The sequence below is a fragment of the Mercenaria mercenaria genome, chromosome 4 (genome assembly GCF_021730395.1).
Source record: "Mercenaria mercenaria strain notata chromosome 4, MADL_Memer_1, whole genome shotgun sequence".
Taxonomy (NCBI): domain Eukaryota; kingdom Metazoa; phylum Mollusca; class Bivalvia; order Venerida; family Veneridae; genus Mercenaria; species Mercenaria mercenaria.
Window position 1 is genome coordinate 13,679,702 of NC_069364.1, and position 25,920 is coordinate 13,705,621.

The 25,920-nt window shown below is 34.0% G+C and overlaps 2 protein-coding genes across 6 annotated transcripts in view; both read right to left on the bottom strand.

Moving 5' to 3' along the window:
- Positions 1-25,920, bottom strand: part of LOC123551044 (activating signal cointegrator 1 complex subunit 3-like) — a 256,055-nt gene that overhangs the window by 112,358 nt on the left and 117,777 nt on the right. The window lies entirely within an intron of this gene.
- On the bottom strand, positions 687-24,388 carry LOC128556221 (beta-1,4-galactosyltransferase galt-1-like). 5 transcript variants are annotated; one of them, XM_053540518.1, is made up of 4 exons: positions 24,174-24,388; positions 23,249-23,306; positions 22,445-22,670; positions 687-2,534 (listed from the first exon to the last, which is right to left on the bottom strand). In XM_053540518.1, the coding sequence occupies exon 4, from the start codon at positions 2,510-2,512 to the stop codon at positions 947-949; it is 1,566 nt and encodes a 521-aa protein (XP_053396493.1). In that variant the 5' UTR covers positions 2,513-2,534; positions 22,445-22,670; positions 23,249-23,306; positions 24,174-24,388; the 3' UTR covers positions 687-946. The 5 variants fall into 5 exon arrangements, with proteins under 5 accessions (XP_053396493.1, XP_053396492.1, XP_053396494.1 ...); XM_053540517.1 differs by having other exon boundaries at positions 22,557-22,670; positions 24,174-24,386; XM_053540519.1 differs by lacking the exon at positions 23,249-23,306 and having other exon boundaries at positions 22,557-22,670; positions 24,174-24,387.

Here is a 25,920-nt window from a genome sequence, read left to right on the forward strand (position 1 = left end):
ATCATTTTAACAAATTCAAAAGAGATAAATGAATAAATGTAACAGAAAGACTTTGGTGAGGATTCTAGAGAAGATGAAATTTCTACATTCATCTCTGATGGCCCGTGTGCAGTACAATGGAGCTATGTGAACAAAACTGGGAATGGTGGAGTGTGGAAGCTCTTTCCTAAAATAATGTGAAAGTCCATTAGAATATTCATTACATGAAGCCTGTATAATTTAACCTTTAGCATGCTAGATAAATTGTCGTCTGCTGGAAATGTCGTCTGCTAAAATTGTAAAGTTCATTCAATTTGCTCCAAAATTGGAAGAAAAATTGTCAGAGTAGCAAACAGCTTGGAACCTGATCAGACGCCGATTTAATCGGCGTCTGATCTGGTTCCAAGCTGTTTGCAAAGGCTGTTAAATTCGCCTGCAGCAGGCTAAGGGTTAATAAAGGTTCTTCAATATAAACTCTGCAGAGGATGAACTAAATGGTCGAATCTGAAGAAAATTTGATGCAAGGACATTACTGACAAAGTCTGGTCTAATTCTGACAAGTTATGTAGGCTGAGGTCTGTCTGCAGATCAGTCACATATTGTTGTAGCCTACAGTATTTATTAAACACACGCATTAACAGCTTTGGTGAAAACTTCTCTTAGCAAATGTTTTGGTACTGGTACACATAAAACAAAAGGAACCATAATTCTTAATGTAAGAATTTAATAAATAAAAATAATTCTCTTCAACAAGACTAGACAGTGGTATTGCATTCAATTAAATTGAATAAATTTTACTTTACATAATGCTTAACAATGTTCTAAAACAAAACATGTACAAACAACATAAAGATCTACTGACAAATAGTGCTTGGCACTGTTCTAAAAGGATTATAGGACAAGCATTTTTTCATTTAAAAATGCTACCTTAACCGATTGATCAAATTAACAGAAGCAGAAGACAAATTTATTCTTGTTTTTTGCGTTCTTTAAACACTAGTTTGAGAACACTACTAATGTTGTCTTCAAGCTGTGAAGTTGTGTTGAGCAAGGTGTTATCTTCTACAAAATCTTTACATTTCATGCCGTAATTTGGTACACAGTCTCTATAATGATGAAGATATGCGACGGATGTGTCCACTTTGTCCACTTTAAAATCCTCTGCTGCAGGTTTACTGATGTGATGAATGCCTACTTCAAATATTTTTGACGGTTTTATCAGCACTTTTGTACGTACTTTACTAAATATTGCACTCCTTCCTGTGTGACGAGCTGTCAACAATCTACTTGTAGACGTGCTCTTAGAAAACTTCTTGTCATAAAATGCACTATTAAAACTTAGCCCACACACTTTATCGTCAAATAATTTAGGAATGAGGTTAGTAAGAGTTATCTCCCCATTGTGGGGAACAATGAATTCGTCTAAATCTATTATAGCAAGATACTGCGTCAAGGACATTGCTCTATATAAGCAATCGTTGTGAGCACTAAGCTGGCCGTTATACCATATCTGTCCACTGCGTATATTTGACGGTAAAGCCCATTCTATTATTGTTACGATACCCATTTTCTTATAATGATCTAATATTTTATACATATCTGGATTTTTTATGGTTGAAACATAAAATATAAAATGCTGAAAACCTAATATTCTATTTAGCTCCAAAAATTCAACGAATCTCATGACATCAATGTCGCCGAAAAGCGGCGGAACACATATACTAAAATTGTAAGGCATGTCAAATGTGGCATGTTGTCCATGGTTCTCGTGTTGTCCGCTTGTTTGATCTGGAAATTCCTGCCAACCCAGCTGGGTCACAGGAAGTCTCACTTGTACAGTTTCTGGAACTACATAATTACGATGCACTGGTTTTATCTGTAATGAAACATTTACATGACATACATCACTGTTAGGGATAGGGCATGACAAAATAAAACCGCCATACATTCTCCCATGGTTTTCACACAGTTCGTAAAAATTTGCCGTTGTTTCAACTATAGAACCACTGCTGTTTCTAAAGCTACAAGAAACTTTCAATTGACGATTTCCCTTATTTAGTGAAAGCAATGCCATAATGCGTACAAATCTATCATTATATCTCCTATCTAGATATGCAGAATATACATAAAATGTTGGTTCTATTGTTTGAAAAGTTCTGTTAGGTGTTACTGCAGGCAAAAAACATTCAGATGTCTTCTGTATCATTTGAGATGTTCTTTTCGTGCTTATAATGCTATTTTCGACCTCGATATCATTCCTTTTAGCTCCTGATGTTGTAAAAACCTGTTGAACATGAAGTCTTGAAGCTGTGATCTCTACGAATTCCTGATGTGATGCCAACACCTTTCTCTTTATATCGATGGGTGGCTGAATTTTTAAGAATGCATTTTGCATTTCAACACCCATTGACAGTTTATTTCTATCAGGCTTTTGTGTCTCTGACTGCAAGTTGCCATGGAATATGTAGAGCATTGTAAAGTATACGGCACTGAGTAGCAGCATGTAGAAACGGAAGTTGATTCTGCAACGCATCTTCCCAGGACCATCATTCAACCTGAAATAACAATTATATAACTTATTACATACTCATTTAAAAACTCCGTTAAGTTTCAATGGATCCTGAAACGTCAATATTTTTCCATACTGACGTTCAAATTTCATATCGGGAGCTTTCATGTATGCTGTCGCGTTTAAAAGTTCTTATAACCATGATATTTTCAATTTCACTCTGGCTTAATAACAAATTTGAATCATTTAATATATAATAATTTTAAATGTAGATGCGTATGTAATAAAAAGGCAATGTTTGAATTATAGCAGTTACAGCAAATGAAATTTGAATGTATTGCAAACTGATCTGAGAGTGACTTTTACTAGTCTGAGAGCAATAGACCAACTAAAATACATACAAACATACATACAAATATCATAGTACTAGAACAAAAGTAGGCAATTTTACTCATATAAATCGATAACTCTCAGAATTTACTCTAATGCGAGACCAACATAAAAACAAAAGTAACAATCGATATTATTTATACTGCAAGTAACCATGCCTGCTATACAGCTGCAAAGCTCTTATATATTCCCTTAATTGGAATTAAACTGTTTCCTGGGAAGATTTCTATCTATAATTTCTTGATTTTTTCCATTATCCCTGGTTTCCAATACTGTTTTATCATAATAAAACGTGTATTTATGTTGACATAATGCAAGAAGCTGTTTTTATCTTATTTTAATCGAATTGCTAACAAATTTATCTGAGGCTTTATTGTATGGGAAGGAAATGCCCCTGATATCTGATAGTTTTTTCTTAAGTTCTGTTTAAAGCATATTTTTCATTAGTAATTCAATTACACCCAGACTACTAGCGTTCCCAGACTCTATATCAGTACTAACACTTATGCTGGACACAACTGATATCATGCTGGACACGACTGATATCATGCTGGACACGTCTGATATCATGCTGGACACAATTGATATCATGCTGGACACAACTGATATCATGCTGGACACAATTGATTCTGCCTTTGCGACCAGTGCATATCATGATCTGCACTGTTCGCCATTCAGTCAGTATCTTTTTGGTATGCACCCCTTTTAACAGTTAATGGTATTGTCCAAACTGAAAGATGGATGAGTTAATTACAGAAATTTAGCAGGGTAAGGGTGAACATGTTCTTGACAACTAACTAAAACTACCAACGAATTCACTTAATTGGTAGTCAATAAATTTTCTAATGAGCCAATTGGACATCTTTCTTAACTGAGATAGTGAGAGCGGTCTGATCTCCAAAACATGACAGGGAAGTACAATGTCAGAAAATAGTAACATGACTATCAGAAAAGTTTCAGTTAAATCCTACTAAGAATACAAACATCTTAAGTAACAAATTTCAGATAATTTGTTATTGACTCTACTGATCATATACCCTTGTGGTAAAGGAAATGTTTGCAATAACAGAAAAATGAATCAATCTGGCCAGTTTGAATTAAATCAAATCTGCATCATTGCCTGCAGGAAACTGGCAGGATGTAAGTCCTTTTCATTCTCTGATATGATTAATTGCACCCATCCTTTCCTTGTATTAAATCATTTCCTATAATCTAAACAATCAAAATGTTTAACATTTAGAATCCGGTTCATACTACATGTAGTTTATTTTTAGATCAATTGTTTTAACTAAAATACTGATGTGCAAAAGGGCAACATTTTTATGCCAAGCACATTGTTTACTGAGACATCCCCTTAAGGACTGAACAATTTAGTCAATAAAAAAAAGCTCTAACAGCCCCAACAAGATCTGACATGACCTTTGACCCTAAAGTGTGACCTTAACTTTAAGGCAGGGGCCTGAGGTTTATACTACTCGACGATAACGATAACATGTTTATGTTATTATTGAGAAAAGGGGAATCAAGTAGTGAAACCATTATACGTAACAAAATAGTTGTACTACTTTTGAATCGTATTGACTATTAAAGAAAACCCTTAATTACCAATAAAGACATAATCGACCTTTCCGATAACGTTTTCGTTATCATTTTCTATTTATACAGGACCATCTGTCTCATTGAGGAAAATATTTATGCCAAATAAAAATAAGACTGTTCCATGCATGTCAAAGCTAATGCCAAGACCAGCTCTAAAATGACCTTTGACCCCTAAGTGATCTTAGAAATAAGGGCCTTGACTGTAACACCCCTATCTCACTGAGGCAAACACTTCTGCCAAGAACAAGAGCTCATCGAACACGAAATGCCCACCTTGATGCATTTAGTAATTGCACAAGGAACAGAAATTATATGCACACTGTAAATAAGTATATGTAAACCATGTGACCCACAGGGCGGAGCCATATTTGACCCTAGGGGAATAATTTGAATAACCTTAGTAGAGGATCACTAGATGATGTCATATACAAAATATCAAAGCCCTAGGCCCTGTGGTTTTGGACAAGAGGTTTTTCGAAGTTTTTTCCTATATAAGTCTATATAAACCATGTGACCCTAGGGGTGGGGCCATATTTGACCCCAGGGAAATAATCTGAACAATCTTGGTAGAGGACCACTAGATTTTGCTACATACCAAATATCAAAGCCCTAGGCCCTATGGTTTTGGACAAGAAGATCAGAAACCATTTAACTGTTCCTGGCCAATGTGACCTTGACCTTTGACCTAATGACCTCAAAATCAATAGGGGTCACCTGCTGGTCATGACCAACCTCTCTATAAACTTTCGTGACCCTAGGCCTAAGCGTTCTAGAGTTATCATCCGGAAACTTTTACTGTTCAGGGTCACTGTGACCTTGACCTTTAACATACTGACCTCAAAATCAATAGGGGTCATCTGCTGGTCATGGCCAACCTAACTATCAATTTTCCTGACACTAGGCCCAAGCGTTCTTGAGTTATTGCCTGGAAACCATTTTACTGTTCCTGGTCACTGTGACCTTGACCTTTGACATACTGACCTCAAAATCAATAGGGGTCACCTGCTTGTCATGACCAACCTCCCTATCAACTTTCGTGACCCTAGGCCTAAGTGTTCTTGAGTTATCATCCGGAAACCGTTTTACTATTCAGGGTCACTGTGACCTTGACCTTTGACATACAGACCTCAAAATCAATAGGGGTCATCTACTGGTGATGACCAACCTCCCTATCAATTTTCATGATCCTAGGCCCAAGCGTTCTTGAGTTATCATCCGGAAACGGATAGGTCTACATTCCGACCGACCGACCGACCGACCTACCGACCGACATCTGCAAAACAATATACCCCTCCTTTTTCAAAGGGGGGCATAAAAATATAGATTACTTCATGCATATCAAAGTTAGGGCCCAGACAACTGATGTGATTTTTGAACCCATAGTGACCTTTGAGATAAGGACCAAGGGTTTGTGTGTGACACACTTTCTCATTGTGGCAAACATTCATGCGAAATGTAAACAAGGTCTTTCCATGCATGTCAAAGCTATACTGAATGTCCGAACAAAATCAGAGAAATGCACACAGGCACACACATACACCAAACAGCCATTCTGATGACTGTGCCAAGCTCACCACAAACTGGCTCGACAAAAACCTTAAAACTTATTTTAATCACTCTCAAGTTCATATGATTATTACATGATCTGTTAGGTTTTAGGTCACTTTTGAACAGATTTTCAGTTATTACCACCGTCAGCTAATATCGATCTTGCAAGTATTAAAGGAATACTTGTATAGGACACCGGAGTCCTTTCATTGAAATTTTGCCACATAAGTTAACAAATTTAAATATTGCAAATTAAGTAACTGTTGAGAAATTCAAACTAAAATGCATATAAACTGAAATACAAGATTGTGGAGTAACTTGCTTAAATTACCCAATTTGGCTAAGCCAATACTAAGTTAAATCCAAAATGATGGGTTAATACCCATTCGACTCTTCTCTGTTGCTCTGCTTCACTGACGTAAAGAAGTTATTCGCTTTTTGTGCTGAAGTGATAACTAGAATTCAAACCAAGGACCGACATGTTCACCAGTAAGTTGTATATCCCCTTAATGGAAAACCATTGCGGGTTCAAATTCCCAGCTGGGGTCAAAACTATGCCTTCTCAAATGACAACAGTGCTTGTTTTTCCAGGAAGCAAACTTTAGAGTGTTTTTCAAATAAGCTTCAAGCTTACATCACAACCAAGCTAAAATAAATTAGTATAAGTAACACAAAAGAGAATAACCAATGCAAGCCCTGAGGAGACTGAAACTAACAGTGTCTTTAGGCACTATAATTTTAAGTGAAACTGAGCTAAAGTATGGAAATGCTTTTAAGCCTGGAAATGCTTTTTCTTTGATACACTACAATATTACCTTTTTAACATTGTATGACTTTACTCTTGACCTATATTAAACGAAAATAACAAAATCTAAAGTGTTTCATTTGATAACAACCTTTGACCTTTTGGAATCAAATTGGATTTGCAGTTTTTATGACACTTTCAAATGAAATATGCAATGTTACCTTTAACATGACATTGAAAACTAACTTTTGGGTCTAGGACTTTTTATTTAATAACAGGACAAGGTTCTAATACCTTTAGCCTGAGGCTAAAAAAAAGCTCTCAAAGACCAACAACTCGAAAATCAATTTAAAATTACATCTGGATATTTGTTTCAAGCAACAGTTTCTTATTCTAGAGAAAAAATCATAGAGAATCAGTTATTTTAATAAGTACCAATTCCACTTTTTAAATATTTGTATTGTCCACTTAAAAGCTTGTCAATTGGATTTTAGTCATGTAATGGATTTGTTCAAAGTTTCCGTTACCGATCATTAACATTTCTTCATAATTCACCAAATGATATAAATTAGATTTTTTTTTCTTCTAAATTTGCTCTTAATATTGAACCTGGTTGCCCAAACAAGATAGAGCTTTTACAGAACATTCGCAACAATAGATTTTCTTAAATTTTAACTTGAACTGCATTGGAAAAAAATAGAAATAAAAGGACAACTTAAGCCACATCTGTCAAAGATTTGCTTTTAAAACAAATATAATCAAAAGCAGATCAATAAACTTTTCTTATCTCAATTCTGCATATCATGGTTTGGGAAATTTATTTTTTCTAAAACTATGAGCAGTCTTTAAGCTTGCCTTCTAGTTCGAATTGCTAAATAGCTAAAAACCTATCAAATGGAAGTGAAAAATAAGAAATTCTATTGAAATCAAAAGAAATACACTACTACCTAAACTACTTATATCTTAAAGGAAGATAATTACAAAATGCTATTTAAATGTTAATTTCTTGTTGGAATCTTCTAGACTCTATGTAATGGATCTTTTTTATTCCTTAAATAAACCTTTTACATTATATACAAAAGAGGACCATGATGGCCCTATATCGCTCACATGAGTTTGGTTGCTTACTTGAACAGTTTCCGTAGATGAATTTGCAAGAAAATGTCTGTGAAATTACTTTGATGTGATATGACAATTTCAAACAAGAAGATTTTAATGTTTCAACTTTCAAATTTATACAAATGGAGTAAAGAGACCATATCCCCTGGCAATGTTTTTTGATGAAACAGAATCATTTGTTCCTTACTTTGTATCTTCGTAAGGGATCACCCAAGAAACATTTGTGTAAAATTATTTTAAAATTGGGCCTGCTGTTTCTGACAAGAAGATTTTAAAAGATTCCACTATATACATACAGGGAAAAGTGACCACACCCTCTGTTGGCTATGTTTTTTTGTCAAGTCAGAATAATCTGAACAATCTTCGTAGATGGTCACACAAGGACCATTTGTGTAAAATTATTTTACAATCGGGCATGCGGTTTCATACAAGAAAATTAAAAAAGTTTCCACTATATACATTCTTACAACTTTTAGCTGTAACAAATAAAACAGCATAGCATTGTGTGACGAAAAATCCCAACTGCCTGTGGCGGGATTTGAACCTGGGTCACTCAAGCGCTATTCCAACGCTCTAACCACTGAGACAAAGAGTCGACTCCCTGACATAGTTGTCAGAGATTGGCTTCAAACGTGCAAGCTGTACGTAAGCGACCATAACAACATAATAGGGAAAGTAGACCATGCCCCCTGGTAGCCATTTTTTTTTTTACTAATCATAACTATATGAACAATCTTGATAGAGGGTTATACACAAGGACCATTTGTGCGAGATTCTCTAGCAGCCTTTAAGCCTAAAATGGTTTCAGAAGAGGTGCTGTTTGAAGAAAATTGTGAACAATGGATGCCAGACAGTGAGTGATCACAATAGCTCACTCCAAGCACTTTGTGCTCAAGGTGTGTTAAAAACTGAAAACATGTAAAAAAATGTGTCTTAAATGCGGTCAGCCACCTTCAACTCGGGAAAATAACAATAATCTTAAGCAAACTGAAAACTTTACAACTGACGTCATATAACAACTTTAAATAAACGATAATAAGTACAAATTAACATGAATGTCAAATTTCGTTACTCAATATTTACAAAAGGTCATATATTTCTTTTATTAAAATTAAGTTAATTGAAAATGTAATCACTTAGTATCTGTTGAACTTTAACATAGCACTTCTGTGTACATTTAGACTGATTAAAAATTCTGTTACGTCTTCGAGAATAAACGAGACTGCTGGTTTTTAAAGTCTGTATTTACATCAATTATTTATAAAACAAATGGAAACATATGTACTGTGAGGCCTAGTGTTATTTAACAGATCCTGAAATTCTGTATAGCAATGCATTTCTCCATAAAGACAACAGATTTCAAAACAATAAATTCTTACGACACATTAAAGGGCTATATTGATTTTGGACATAATGTAGTGGCCTCATTTTTTCTTATAAATGTAAAATGTATTAGTTTCTTCACATTTCCTATTTTGATAATTGTGATCTCATGTAACTGCCATAGGTTTAAATATGTTATAAACATAGTGAAAAGTTTTATCGAATTTATTCTTTTTTATCACCTGCCTTAACCTTTCTCCTGCTGGCGGCAAGTGATTCTGCCTTTGCGACCAGAGCAGACCAAGATCAGCCCGCACATCCACGAAGGCTGATCATGGTCTGCATTGTTTGCTATTCAGTCAGTAAATTTTCAGAGAACACCCCTTTGAATAATAAGTAGTACTGTCCAAACTGAATGATCCACCAGTCCATTGAGAAATTTAGCAGGCTCTCGCAGTATTAAGCCCATGTGCTAAACTGAAAGTTACATTAAATGCTTATCTAACCATATAGAGCAAATGCATCTAATGTCGACCCCCTTCATATATCGACCTCGAGTTCTCCTTTATATTCGCATATTTTGTCACATGTAAAACAGATTGTGAGGCAGTTTATGACGTCATCATACCTTTCTCGCGGAATTTGTTTATAGGGCAAGTTTTGCTGACAGGAGAGATTTGAAAAAATTTGGTCAAAAATTATTTTCGCAAATAAGGAGGGTGTAAAATTTTTGACAATCTCATGTATCATTATTTTCTGTTTCTGAAGTTATTTTATGAAAATTTATTCCAAAAGGAGAAAGTAGTTTGATAAAATTGACTTAAATTCCATTTATCCCGGTTTAATTAACAGTAACAGCAGGGTCAATAATACGTTACGCTCTTTATACATTGTATCATTTATCGACCCCCGACTGTATTTCAAGTTTCGTAACAGGTTTGATTACATTTACATGCTGATAACGCCAATAAACTATATGATAATGTACATACAAAATATAAAGATATACGGTAAAAGTCAGTCTGTGAATCAGTCTGCCTTGCAGTCGAAAAAATCTGTATGATGACACAAGCCAAGCTGTAGGCCCGAGAGATTCTGTAGATCTATGTTGTTTACCGGATGAAACATGCGCTATTCTTGCATAAAATGCAACAAGTGCTGAAAATATCGAAGATACAAGACAACTACATCGATAGACATCGAAGTCGGCCAGGCACGTGTTTTATTTATGCTTTTCCGGGGCCACAGTAACTTTGTATATTTTAACATGTCGAGTAGACATTTACGAATGTAGATCTAGCATTTTCTGACGTGGTAATTTCTTTTCATATTTATGGAAAGTAAGTGTGAGTCCCACGTTCTTCGACAGGCCTATATTCGGTATAGATCTATAATGAAAACTCTAGCTTTACTCGGCACTACGGCATCCTTATACAACATACAGGTACCGAGAGGTGCTGCTTGGTTCATTCGGTCCCTTGCATTTTTTAAATGTTAACATTATTGTATGATGGAAATCGATACACACAACCTTCATAAGTATACCCTTAATGAAATATCTACGCCTTTTTTTATTTTTTTTAAATAAACTTAAAACATTTTGCTTTCCACCCCGCCCCGTCTCGATCAAAGTTTGAAAACACAAGAATTTGAATTTACCAACATCGATATTAGCAACTCAGATTAGATTAAACCCAAACATAGTTCATGAGATCTACAAATTAATTAAAAAATATAATAAAGCGGATGAAAAGATATTATAAATCTCGGACCTTTCGACTTCGGCCAAATCTGATTCGGGACCCATAACTTGCTTACGTTGGATCCGCAACAGCATATCCAAAAACGTTTACCATCAGCGCGTGCTCATGAGAATCTCTTGTTTGAATGTGCATGCCCAAAATCGGTAAAAAATAAGTTTTATGCAAGATTCCAAATGGTACAAGAATGAAATATTATCTGTGTGTATTCTGAATTGTATTGGAATGACATGTTATCTGTTTGTCGCAAAATAAATTTCTTTAGCTTGAATTTTTTTTAAAAACTTAATTGGGGGTCGATAAATGATGCAAGGGTCGATATATGCTACACTTATTGTATAAAACGTAGCAAAGATTTTCATTGGATATATTTTCTTAAACATGCAGTCACTGAAAGTACTGAAGATGACCAATGAAAAACGTTCTTTCAAATGGTACTATTTGGCGGAAAATCGGATGACAAATTTACGAAGCACATAATATTATAGCTAAAAGGGTCGATAATAGATGCTTTGCTCTAACATATTTTAGTACTATATGTGATAACAGTCTCTTGCAAATCTAACTGTTGAATGGTCATGAACATTTAGTGTTTTTGTATATTTTATAGTTTTATCAGTTAAGTGTATATGTATCAGCCTGTGAAAAAGAATAAATCCTTAAATGTAATTATCTATATTCTTTATTTGGACAGCTGCTGCTTTATTTGTTTGTCCGTAAAAAACAGATCTTGCACTAATGAATATTCCATACATTAATTTTCCGCGTATGAACTTCAATAGCAAAACTAATAAAAGATACACATTTCTATATCACCAAGTGGCAAGTGTAGATATAGTAGCTGTGGGGACAAATTATTCAGCTACCAAACCCGGGTTTGTGGGTTCGAAACCTCTGTCAGACCAAATTATTTTTTTTATTTCATCTATAAACTTTACAGGCGGGAAAATTCCCACTCTTATCATGATTTATTGTTCATTTATTGAAAGAAATAAACCTGTTTTTAACATTCTTCTATAATTATACATGTCAGTAATTTCTTCAAAATGTCGACTAAAACCTTAAAGACTGGACAGTAGTTCGTTCATTTCAAAGGACAGTTCAAGCAACTGGCATCAGTACACGATAAAAATGAAATCATAAAATAAATAACTACAAAAAATGCAAAATAAGTTTCACAAATCACTGTACAAATAAAAGCAATACCCTACAAGAATTCATTACATTGAATTAACAAAAACTGGTCTAAACTGAGTTCGGACCCATAGTAATGTGCATGGGAAGTCGGAGTGCTTACTACTATGACACCGTAATATAGCGTAAAAGAATGAAAATATTGGAGAAGATTAATAAGTGCCCAGTCAATACTTAGAGGACAATAACATAAAATTAAAAGCAGAGTTCAACTCTACACCACTTGCTTTCCAAAATCTGTGATTTGCAGTTTTATATTTGCTTTTCAAAAAACAACAATGAAATACACAATTAAAATCTGCAGTTTAGAAAATTCAACTGAATTCAAATTTAATTATTTTTAGACACAAACTTTTCAAATGCTTTTTTTAACCTTTTTTTTTTTTTTTTTTTTTTTTTGGTTGGGTTTAACGTCGCAACGGCACAATTATAGGTCATATGGCGACTTTCCAGCTTTTTAATGGTGGGGGAAGACCCCAGGTGCCCCTCCGTGCATTATTTCATCACGAGCGGGTACCTGGGCAGAACCACCGACCTTCCGCAAGCCAGCTGGATGGCTTCCTCACATGAAGAATTCAAAGCCCCGAGTGAGGCTCGAACCCACATCGATGAGGGGCAAGTGATTTGAAGTCAGCGACCCTAACCACTCAGCCACGGAGGCCCCTTTTTTTTTTTTTGTTAACCAGTATGTATTTAAAGGGAGATAATAAATTTCAATATTTTATTTTATTTTGTTGGATTTAAGGTATTAGGACCTCCTTTTTGAAGAGTATTCAATTCCTACCATAAACCTACTTTTACTGCAATTCTTAGGGGGGGGGATAGGTTCAAGCCCTACTGGGACCAAAGTTTTTTTCCTTATTTTCCTTTTTTTCTAGTAAGTTTTTACTTCTTTCAAGACTTATTATTAATTTTTTGTACAAAAATGGAAAAAGACTTATAAGCGATTTCTTGGTGTTCAAAGTGAATTTACTACTTAAACAGAAGGGCTAGAGTTACACATCTTTAAAAATATTGAGTTACACGCAGTGAAAGTTCTCTATTTTGCTTTCACTCTTAGATTATATATTGTGGAAGAAATTTAGGTAGGTTTTACGTCTGCCCTAAGGTTATTTTTAAATGGAGTAAGCAAAATTCAAAACAGAAACACAGCATTCGACCTAAGTTTTTTCAATGTTGAAGTACGAATTGTCTCATTAAATCCGTTTACTTGAGGCACCATTGAAAAAATGATACTGACATTTTTATTTTGTGTTTTATAATTGTTTACCAATAGTATGATGTTTCTTTTATTAAAATAAATGGTAAAATGAGTTCCCAGCAAACATTTTGGATAGTGGCTATCACTTTGAAATTCGTCTCTACTTGAGCTTGAGGAGATACCATAAGCTATACAAAATTTATAAAAAAAACGGCACAGTAAAAATTGTTTAAAAATTGCAAAATAGTGCAAAACACGGTTACCTTTCAGAATATACCAAGCAAAGGCCATTTTGTAAACATTACTATTAGTGATCTAATACCTTAACGTCGCACCGACACATGAAAGGTCATATGGCGACTTTCCAGCTTTAATGGTGGAGGAAGACCCCAGGTGCCCCTCCGTGCATTATTTCACCACGAGCGGGCACCTGGGTAGAACCACAGACCTTCCGTAAGCCAGCTGGATGGCTTCCTCACATGAAGAATTCAATGCCCTGAGTGAGGCTCGAACCCACATCGATGAGGTAAATTTCAATAACCAATAGCAGAGAGAGAGAGAGAGAGAGTACAGCAGCTGCTTTTATGCTAATTTAATGCTATGTTTGTTAATATGTTAATATGTCTAGAAATTACAATGCTTTTATTTTCAAAATATAATAATTATAATTCAAATGACACTGCAGAAGATATTATCAATTATTTAAGTCAATATTATTTAATCTAGAAGACACAATTTTTGTCCAGTTGTTTTTTAATCCATCTTAACACAAGCTCTGATAAAAAAAAAAAAAGCTATTTAAATCTTCACAGTTAAACTGAATACTAAATAATGTATTTTTTATGAAAAAAGCAAACAGTTACCTTTCTTCAATAAAGATTTTATTTCCTTGCATTATTTCAAATGTAGACTCCTACAGTCCATTTTTAAATTATTTTTCCAAATATGCCAGGATTTCCAATAGACAAGTTGTCACAAGTTTAAAACTTAACAATGACTTTGAAACAAGGCAAAAATGTGAGAAAAACATTCCAGTTTCAAGTAATCCACTTAGACCACCATATTATTTGTTGAATAGAGTCAATTGTATGAAGATTATATAAAAAAAACATGCAATCTTCATTGTATTTCCTTATAAGACAAACATAGTCACTTATATGCGCAAAATGTACTATAAATTTTATAATGCTACACTAAGAGCTAATTTATAGTGAAACCTGTGTTTAAACCCCCTTTGAACAGAGGCCACCTTTCCCTACAGACCACCTTTCCGCACAGACCAAGAGTTTTATCTCTGATCCTGACATGTTCAGGGTATTTTTTTTACTGGAGATGATCTGTAATGAAGACCACAACTGTTTTCTTTCCAAGACAGACCTCTATATACTGGTGTGACTGTTACACAATCTAATAAAAAAAAATAATTCTTCGCTGATAAGATTATGTCAGGTTTGAATTTACTGACATAATGTCAGACTGGCAACTTTGATAAATGCAGAAACATTTCTATTCTTTAACAATAAGTAGAAGACATGCCAAATCAAGACTTAGTCATACATAAAATAAAAAACATTCAATTTTATTCTTCACAGAAAGCCTTCCCCAACACAAGAGGGCCGTGGTTGTCCTTTTCATTACCCTGCTAAATTTCTGAAACTTGCCGCCAGCAGGCTAAAGGTTAATATTAAGAAGCAGGGATCGAATTTAGCGGTCGCTTACTCGCGAAATTCGAGTAAGAATAAAAAAATGCGAGCAGAAAATCATGGCACTCGAATATTTTCGCGATCACATTCGAAAATCGGGGAATTCACTCAAACTGTCTTTCCTCTTTAAAAACTCCTTTGGGGCAGTTAATTTACCAATAATCACGTGACTGCTTGTAGACGCTTGTCGCTTTATACAAAAGTCATTATCGGATATCTAAGTAAGCGTCTAGGCAATATTTGTTCTCATTTTGGTCTGATATTTGCAAAGTTCTGTGGAAATGGAGAGGAAAATAACATGTTTCTTGGTGCAAAAAGGCCCGCGGAGACTAAAAATGCTAGCAACACTAGAGGCAGTGACCTGAGAAAAACTTAAAAACTTCAACGTCCAGCCAAAAGTCCAAAGAATCATTGAGTACTTTGGTTCGTAACGTACTTTCAAAACCATAAAGTCCCCGGCCAGTTCGGACCGTGAACTTTTATATGAAACCAAACACCAACAAAACAACTTAATAAATTTAGCACGTAAACAGCTTTTAGATAATTGCTAGTGGAACCCATCATTTTGCTAGCGGAAAAAATGGCACTAGCAAAATTCGATCCCTGAGAAGAAAATTGTTGTTGTAGTTTTTTTTTCAATATAATTATGTATTATATATCTTTTAAACCTATCCATTTCGGGTATCCACTATGATCTGCTTTGAAGTGGACTTATCAAACACACTGTAAGAGATGTAAAACAGATATATTAGTAAAAACTGTCAAGATATTGTCTATGGTTAAATGAGTTTATAGCATTGTTACTTCCAACTTAGCTCTTAAAACTTGTTACATAATTTATTATCTGGCTTTTCATGTAAACAAAAATACGACTTTCATTTATTCTCAAGGGAAGTGTTTACTACTGAAAAGCATAGCATATATCAATAATAAAGTTGTACTGCGATGAACTGAATTTTTTTCCATAGATAATGTGAATATGCTTGCCTTCATGAAATCATTTTTCTGAATATTTCTGAAACATGTCTGAATATTTCTAAACATAGACTGAAAACTGTCTGAACAATTTTTAGAGTCTGAATCTTTCTGAACAGGGAGTTTATGTTCTGAACATTTCTGAATTTTTCTGAACTTGTACTGAATTTTTACAGTCGTTTTGCTACATTATTATGACCTATTTTTGGAGCCATAAATATTCTGAGAAGGTGCAATATCAATAATCATATTTTGCAGATGCCTGATTAAATAACAGTTGGTGGAAAACCTCCCTAGCCTGTAGCTCTCCTATTTCTGATTTCCCATTGATTTTTCTATCACTAACACACACATCATTTTGTACGACGCCTGTGAAAAGTCATGGAAACGGTGTAACACTTCATAACCATTTACGGTAATTCCGACTAACTGTGTACTAATTATGTCTGATGACTTTATCAAAGATCGGTACTGTTGTCATTTTATGTGGGACTATACAAGGTCAACAGCAGTATGGCTATTATCTCAGGGGGCTGAGTTCCGTAACAAGTGACAGGATAAACAAAAGGCAGAGCAATTTGTGACATATTGGATAAGACTTTTGTGTAGCTACATTAGTGCAATCTATTTTTTTCTGATTCTGCCTGTTTTTTTTATAGAGGGAAGGTTATTTTGTATGTGGGCGACTGCTTTACATAAATCTTCAATCCATACATTTTGCTAAATGACCAGTTTATATTCAGTATAATGTTTACTGTAATAATAAGACCAAACATTTAAAACTAAAACTGTGAAAACTAGAGCTATCACTAAAGGTGATGAATGTACCCCCCCGCATGCACTGACACAGTACATTGCAATTTGACGCACACAAGATTGCATAATTATGTGGACTGTATGTATATATAGACCGTATGTATACAGTATAGTAACAAAAAACAAAGTCCCATAACTATGCAGAATATTTATCTAAAAGAATGTAACATGCACCATGCACAACAAGGGTTGGTACTGATCACTTGTGTGAAGTTTCATTAAATTGTGTGCAAGGGTTTGGTAGATTAGGCACGCACAAAATTGCATATGCAGACTGTATGTACATAGTATGTTAACAAGAAACAAAGTCCCATAACTCTTCAATTTTTGTCGCTGAAAGAACCTAACATGCCCCATGCACAACTACTGTTGTTACTGATCACTTGTGTGAAGTTTCATTAAATTGTGTCAAGGGGATGAGGAGAGATGGTGCGCACAAGATTGTGTCTATGTATATAGTATAGTAACAAAAAAACAAAGTCCCATAACTCTGCAAATTTTTTTTCTGAAAGAACCTAACATGCCCCATGCACAACTACTGTTGTTACTGATCACTTGTGTGAAGTTTCATTAAATTGTGTCAAGAGGATGAGGAGAGATGGTGCGTACAAGATTGTGTCTATGTATATAGTACAGTAACAAAAAAACAAAGTCCCATAACTCTGCAAATTTTTTTTCTGAAAGAACCTAACATGCCCCATGCACAACTACTGTTGTTACTGATCACTTGTGTGAAGTTTCATTAAATTGTGTCAAGGGGATGAGGAGAGATGGTGCGCACAAGATTGTGTCTATGTATATAGTATAGTAACAAAAAAACAAAGTCCCATAACTCTGCAATTTTTTTTTCTAAAAGAACCTAACATGTCCCATGCACAACTACTGTTGGTACTGATCACTTGTGTGAAGTTTCATTAAATTGTGTCAAGGGGATGAGGAGAGATGGTGCGCACAAGATTGTGTCTATGTATATAGTATAGTAACAAAAAAACAAAGTCCCACAACTCTGCAAATTTTTTTTCTAAAAGAACCGAACATGCCCCATGCACAACTACTGTTGGTACTGATCACTTGTGTGAAGTTTCATTAAATTCTGTCAAGGGGATAAGGAGAGATGGTGCGCACAAGACTGCGTCTATGGACAGACGGACAGACAGACAGACAGACAGACAACCTGAAACCAGTATACCCCCCCTTACAACTTTGTTGTCGGTGGGTACAATTAATAATTTCTGATATCAAGTAATACAACACATATTAAATGGCTTGCCAGTCAACAGTCAAAATTATTAACCTTTGGTCCATCAGACCTCAGGCAATCTTGTTTTGGGTTTAACATCGTTTTTCAACAGTATTTCAGTTATGAAACAGTGGGCACTTAACCTGACCGGTATTCCTGGATTCTGTACCAGTACAAACCTGTTCTCGCAAGTAACTGCCAACTTCTTCACATGAATCAGAGATGGAGAACGAATGATGTCAGACACAATCATTGTCTTTTATCAAATCGTCACAGAAAACATACGCCCTGCCCGGGGATCGAATGCACGAACCCGAGATCCATATATTTGCGCTCTCCCTATTGAGCTAAGGGGGTGGGCATTAGTTTTGATAATTGCATGGCAAGTCATTCAGTAAGTATATAATAATACATCCTTACAACCATATAATTTATATTCTTTATAAATACAGTGATACTGTTCTCGCATAAATTCACTGAAAGAATGGATCAGTAACCTAAAACAGTCCAAATGTCACTGATGGTTCAGACACATGATCGTATTTCCTACTTTCATTTTTGGTAACAACAAGAAAACAGGGGAGGTAATAATACAATTAAATACTTTTGCAAACTCAGTTTCTCTTGTAAGCTGTTGTCCAAAAGATATGGAAAAGTCCAAAGTTTAAGAGCCATTTAGGTTCTTAAGATGAGTGTTTTAAGAATTGTTTACATACATAGTTACGTAACCAGGAGTTACGGAAGGTATGCAAATCTAAGCAAGATTATTATATAATCCCATGATAACGTTTTAAAAACCAAACGAACAATGTCTTATTCCAAACTTCGACAGGCTTTGCTATCTAATGTCAAATGTCAAGTACAAGCATTAAGTGGATTAAGTTTTACATCGATTATTTAATTTAATGGTTAAAAGTTGTCTTAAATGGGAATCTTTATTTAAATGCCCTCAAAAGAGGTCCTGATCCATCTGGCTGAGACATCTACATGCAAAGATAACAATATTTTCCCTACTTTGTATTGAAATCGCACGAATATGCGGCTATAAAGGTCCTAAAGACAATCAGTTTTATGGCCAGCAATGCATTAATTTACTATGGTACAGTGTGAATGAAGAATTTTTCCATGCTATTAAGAATTAATTTCTTTGAATCCTAAAAAAAATCAACACAAACACAATATTACAATAATTTTACAGCTTATCTTATCAATGTTTCGGTGCTACGCCTTTTTCTTTTTCAAGATCAAAGTTCTTTTTCTTTTCAATTTCTTTATTGTTTTTTTAACAGTCTGTACATTACAGTTTGCCTATTTGCAATTTTCATCATAAATAATTGAAGTTCAATATCAGATGTTACTCAAATGAAAATTTAAATTTTGAAAGAGTGCATAAAATTAAGACAAATTAAAGGGAGGTAATAAGCATATATCTGATCTTTTTTCAAATGATTCTAAATAATTGGAAAGTTCCCAGCAAACCATTGTCCAAGGTAAGATTTGCAAGAATATTGAATTCCATAGTGTTCTCATAGCCTTATTTGTATACCTGACTGAAAGTAACTCATATTTATTCATTTCACGGAATTAATTAACTAATTAATTAATGAAAAATCCTTTCAATAACCATTTTAGGATGTAATTAGGAAAATATTGATAATAAATAGTAGACATAGTAAATGCACCATTTATGCCAACTGGAGATATTATGCAAAAATCATGTACTCATACCCAACTATAATTCCCTAATTAGTAAATCAGAGCTGCCTTAAAGATCTATTTACATCATATAAAAGGGTATTTCAATGGATGTTTATATTCTGAGAAAACTTATATTTGAGCCGCGTCATGAGAAAACCAACATAGTGGGTTTGCGACCAGCATGGATCCAGACCAGCCTGTGCATCCGTGCAGTCTGGTCAGGATCCATGCTTTTCACTTTAAAAGCCTACTGGAATTGGAGAAACGGTTAGCGAACAGCATGGATCCTGACCAGACTGTGCGGATGCACAGGCTGGTCTGGATCCACGCTGGTCGCAAACCCACTATGTTGATTTTCTCATGGCGCGGCTGATTTCATGTTGTGGCCATCTGTGTAGCCAAACGTTTAATATAATGAAACACATTTATAAACCATATTGCTGGCAACAGCTTGCTCGTTTATATCATTTACATAGTTTAGTTTATAAAATGAAACAAGAAATTTTGTCATTTAAACTGAAAAGTTTATATCATGACTTTGTAATAACTTAATAGAATTGAATGAGTTTCAGTAAAATCTGAAGTAATTTGAGCATACCTTTTGTAATAATTAGTAAAATCTGAAGTAATCTGAAGTAATCTGAGCATACCTTTTGTAATAATTAGTAAAATCTGAAGTAATCTGAGCATACCTTTTGTAATAATTAGTAAAATCTGAAGTAATTTGAGCATACCTTTTGTAAAAATTAGTAAAATCTTAAGTAATTTGAGCATACCTTTTGTAAAAATTAGTAAAACCTGAGGTAATTTGAGCATATCTTTTGTAAAAATTAGTAAAATCTGAAGTAATTTGAGCATACCTTTTGTAATAATTAGTAAAATCTCAAGTAATATGAACATACTTTTTGTAATAATTTTATAGTATTTAATGAATTTCAGTAAAATCTCAAGTAATTTGAACATACTTTTTGTAACAATTTTAAAGAATCAAATGGAGTAAAATCTCAAATGATTCGAACAAACTTTTTTAAAGTACCTGATGAATTTCAGTAAAATCTCATGTAATTTAACATACTTTTCTTAATAATTAGTAAAATCTCAAGTAATCTGAACAGACATTCTGTAATAATTTTAAAGTAATTCTCATTTCAGTAAATTTTGTTTTGTTTTGGGTTTAACGCCATTTTTCAACAGTATTTCAGTCAGGTAATGGCGGGCAGTTAACCTAACCAGTGTTCTTGGATTCTGTACCAGTACAAACCTGTTCTCCGTAAGTAACTGCCAACTTCCCCAGTTTTCAGACACAATGTCTTTTATCAAATCGTCATGGAGAACACACCCCACACCCGAGGATCGAACTCAAAATCTTTAATAATTTGAACATACTTTTTGTAATAATTCTGTTGTATCTAATGAAGTTTTCAGTAAATTCTCAAGTAATTTGAACATAAGCAGTTAACAGAACTAAAGATACTTAAGCACACTGCTCTCCTTGAAAGAAAATAAAATAATTATATAATAAAACATGGACCACCTGAGGTTACAAAGGGACAAGCTAAATGTTCTAGATATCCCCGAGTTTGGAGCCATCTAATAAAACATGTAAGAGGATAGAATACAACCATAGAATACAACCAAGTAAAATAATAGCAGACAGTATATACTGAATGGACATCACGATCCCAAAGGAGCAGAAAATATATAAACAATGAAAATATAAGGAACATGGCCAAGGACCTACTGTATTGCTAGAGTGAGGCCTGGAGTTTGAGCAGCTGATACTTGAACCAGCAATGCTTCAATGTATATTACAGAAATTTTACTTTTTTTCCAAATTAAATGCTTGCTTCTAATCTATACATTACTAAACTGCAAAGCATTTTTGAAATTTAAAGCTACTTGCCCACAGTTTGTGTGAAATTTTTCATTTCTACCATTAAGTTTGGCAAAGAATGTATATACATGTATGACAAAGTGGGTGAAAATAAAAGTTAGATATTGGTAAAATGCAAGAAGAAATTGTAAATGTTCTGCATTATTTTCAAAAGCATTGCAATGGTTTACTACCTTCTACACAATATTTTTGATTATTTATAAGAATATCTTGCAAAAATCTTATGTCAGTAAGTGAAATTTGATCCACTAGTCACAGTACCAGTACTCACTTTTTATGGATTTTTGAGAGAAGTTATTTTTTACCTAAAATGTGTTGTTTAGTCTGTTTAAAATGAAAGCGTATCACTAACTTTCAGTTTTACAAAAAGAATGAAATAAAATAAGAATTACATTAAATTTTATGCAGCAAACTTTAGAGATATATTATGCCTAATTGTCCCTATGCAAGCTCAGTATAAATTTGTAATACAAGAAAACGAAACATTAATGCTATTATTGGACATGACATTTAACTATGACTGTAGCTCATGCACATAGTTAGTTTATAACTATTCAGCCATGTTAAAATATAATATATATTTCATGAGGATTTTGTATATTTAGATCAGTATCTAGAGATCTAATGAAATAAGATAGGCAAAATTTAGTAAATCTTAAAAGTACATTTTTAAAAATTTAACATAAGCGAAGCAGAAAATACTGAAAAGCGACACATAACTAGCATACATGTACAGAAACAAACATATTACCATAATTGCGATCAACTCTCAGAGCGAGAGAAAAGCAGCACGAAATTTCCACAGAATAGTAATCCCTCCAAATCAATGACAAGAAATAATGGAGACATAATGACACACTCACTTGTTAAACAGGCAATCTTCCTCAGCTATCTCCTTCCTCCGTCTGAACTGAGCTGCTTTGCTACTGTATTGATTCTTCGTCCACTCTAATCATAGATATTGTTCTCCCCTTTCCCTACAAAAATCAGCCTATTATTTGATACCTCCTCTTATATCACACTACACTTCAAAAAGGCAAAAGAATTGTTTATAAAGGGTATAATACTTTTGCTAAAAGCTAGAAAAAATAATTAAATGTATTGACAAAAGACATCACATTATCTGATACTTCATCAAATGTAATACTACACCTCGAAAAGCAACTGAATTATAGCAAAACCATATTTTTTCCATACAGGCAAGTCTTTTAATATTTTAAACCTTACCTCATACAAAACTACTTTTCAAACTGTAAAACACTAAATTTAACAAAAGCTAGAAAGCTCTGAACAGGAAAAATCAAGGTCATCATAAAATCTATCTATCATACACCACTTCAAAGTAAGTAGGGCATTATTGTTTAAAAAGGCTAATTTTATCATAAGCTGAAAGCTAAATGACTAATTGTTTAAAGCTCAAAGACTATGTTCTTATTCATTGTAAAAAACATGCATTTAAATAACAAGGCCAACCTTAAAAACATGTTTGTTTCCCCTCCCTGTACCCATACCATTAAAGGATGGGTATGTAAATTTTACCATTTTAAGTGCTTACCGTAGACTTCAACCTGCTGCAGTTTCCAAGAATGAGTCTTCTGTAGCTACAGACAGCTCTGCAAAATTTCAGTACAGATATGAAATAAACAGAGTTATAACACAGCAAACTGTATATTCATCTAATTCTGTAAATTTTCTAAATTTTGGCTAATTCAAGGGCCATAATTACAGAGCAACAAAGATAAGCCATCTGGATATTGATCCTGACCAATCAATTACGCCCATAAACATTGTGACTAAGTTTGGTGAACATCTGATAAGAACTGCGGACATAGTTGATTTTTTCAATCATATTTAATTCAAGGGTCATAACTCAAGAGTGACTAAAACTTTCTGGCTGGTTATCAAAATTAGCCAAGATATTATACCTATAAAGATTGTGACCAAGTCTGGCAAACACTGGATAAGAACTGCTCAAGTTTGTGAGTAGACACTACCAATTTTTGCAATTTTGAGTAATTCAAGGGTCCTAACTCCTGGCAAAGATATCATTGCTATAAACATTATGACCAAGTTTGGTGAACATCAGATAAGAAGTGCTCACGTTAAAGAGTAAAAAATCTTCTGTTAACTCCCTTTCCTCGTTTCACATGTGTATAAAAATAATATTGCTTCATATTGATTTTGTGATGAAATGTTTTGGTAAGGTTCAATTTTTGCATGTAGATAGGGGACGGGTAAACAGGTAGGGGATGGGGAAACAAAGAATATTTATATTAGAGCTAAAGAATATGTGGCGTAGGACTGAACTGCATTTTAGTTAACACAAGACATCCATAATTCTCTCCTTACCTTTTAAATGTCAATAGCAAAATTTTGAGAATCGTTTAATACATTACAAATGATTTTCCTTCTTCTAAAAATTTGTCTTTTATCAAAATAGTTGCCATGGTAATAAAAAGAGATGAAAAGGTCAAACTTACCTTTCTATGATGAAGTCTTCTAAAATACTGCACAAAAAATAACACCGATTTGATTAATTTCGTTTTTTGTTTTTTTAATAAAATTATCTGGGAATTAAAATGATATTCTCGTCTTTTAACTTCCCTTAGTCTCTAATTTCAAAACTGAAAACATTTGAAGAGACAAAATACTTCAATTTAATCATGACATTAATTTCCCAAATACAAAATACTTAATGTCAAGTATAAGTTTCAAGTGCAGTTACAATAGATTACACAGAACAAGTGCAAGGGGCATAACTCCACTAGTTACCATCCCACCGAAACCAAAGTGAAACTAGACCTGTATATCCTAATTAAACATATGATGGTACATCTCTACAAAAAATAAAATATGCCAAATACCTCTGAATCATGAGAAAATAAATATGGGAAAACACTAATTACAAAGGGCCATAACTCAGAACCAAACTAAAACTCCATCTGCAGATCCTCATCACATCTCTTCTCACCAAAAAAAACCACTCAGTATTCAGCAATTTTTCGGTGAATTGTCAGATATTACCATAACATGATATGTCCATTTTGTTTTGTTTTTCCTTATGGTCAAGACGAATAAAAGGGCATCACATGAGAGCACTCTGAGATTCTTTTTCAGGGCGAAGTGAAATTCTGACTCTTCATCATAAAATAATAATGTAAGCTTTGTATCTTAGAAAGAAGCAAACATTTTTCTATTATATATATCTGTAGCTTAATGAAACTTACCAAAATTTACAGCTGAAGGTGATCAATTCCCCACATGCAACTTTGATACATGGATAGACCAACCACTGGATGAATGGACTTTTACTTTCAAGTATAACCATGACCTTGAACCTAATAACTTGAATTGTGAATGCTGCAAATGAAGTTAACAATTAATACAAGCTTTAAGAAAATCCTAACAATACTTTAGACCATACGGAGCAAGCTACAAATAAAGCTGTTTTAAATTAGTTTTCAGCCTCCAAACATGAACTGGGCCTTAAATACAGTTACCTAGGTCATGAGTTAATTTTGTTGTATTGCCATATGAACACTGGCATATAGTAATTTCATTAAATGTTTTAAGAGATATGCCTCCATACAGAAACTACAGACTGACATGTGAACTAGGGTGACTCAATAAGCCCCGGAAACCACCATCACAGCAATATGCTTTAAAGCATTTTTTGTGACAGGTTACCATATTTGATTCATTCTTGCATTATCACAGCAATAATTCGATACATAAAGTCTTTGCTCACCTTTTATTGTATTCAAACAGATCAAATGTTTCAAAATAACGAAGTCCAATATACTGGAAAGTAGTGGAAACAATCCCGGTAAATTTACCGACTGAATAACGAACATTGCAGACCATGATCAGCCTGCACGGATTTCATCATTTAAAATAATTCCTCCATAACTTTCATGTGTTTGAATGAAACAATAACAAAAACTCAATGTTCAGGCTGGCAAAGAGTTTTGCAACACTTGTACATGTACAAACCGATAGTTGATTTTATGTTTTCTAGGACAACAGTATTAAAACAGTATTTAAGGTTTTATGATTAATTTAAATTGTTCTAAGATGAAACACTTATGTTTGACAATGATTCTGCTATGGCCTAAATTCTGATTTACTGAAGTAAAAGGGCTGTTAGGGGAAACAGTATACTGGACAATTTGAGCCGCGCCATGAGAAAACCAACATAGTGGCTTTGCGACCAGCATTGATCCAGAC

Excerpts from the sequence above, each read along its gene's own strand:
- LOC128556221 (XM_053540516.1), bottom strand. The coding sequence starts at position 14,262 with ATGCAAGGAAATAAAATCTTTATTGAAGAAAG. Across the intron at positions 2,535-14,230 it reads AAAATCTTTATTGAAGAAAG|GTTGAATGATGGTCCTGGGA; the intron begins GTAACTGTTTGC and ends TTGTTATTTCAG.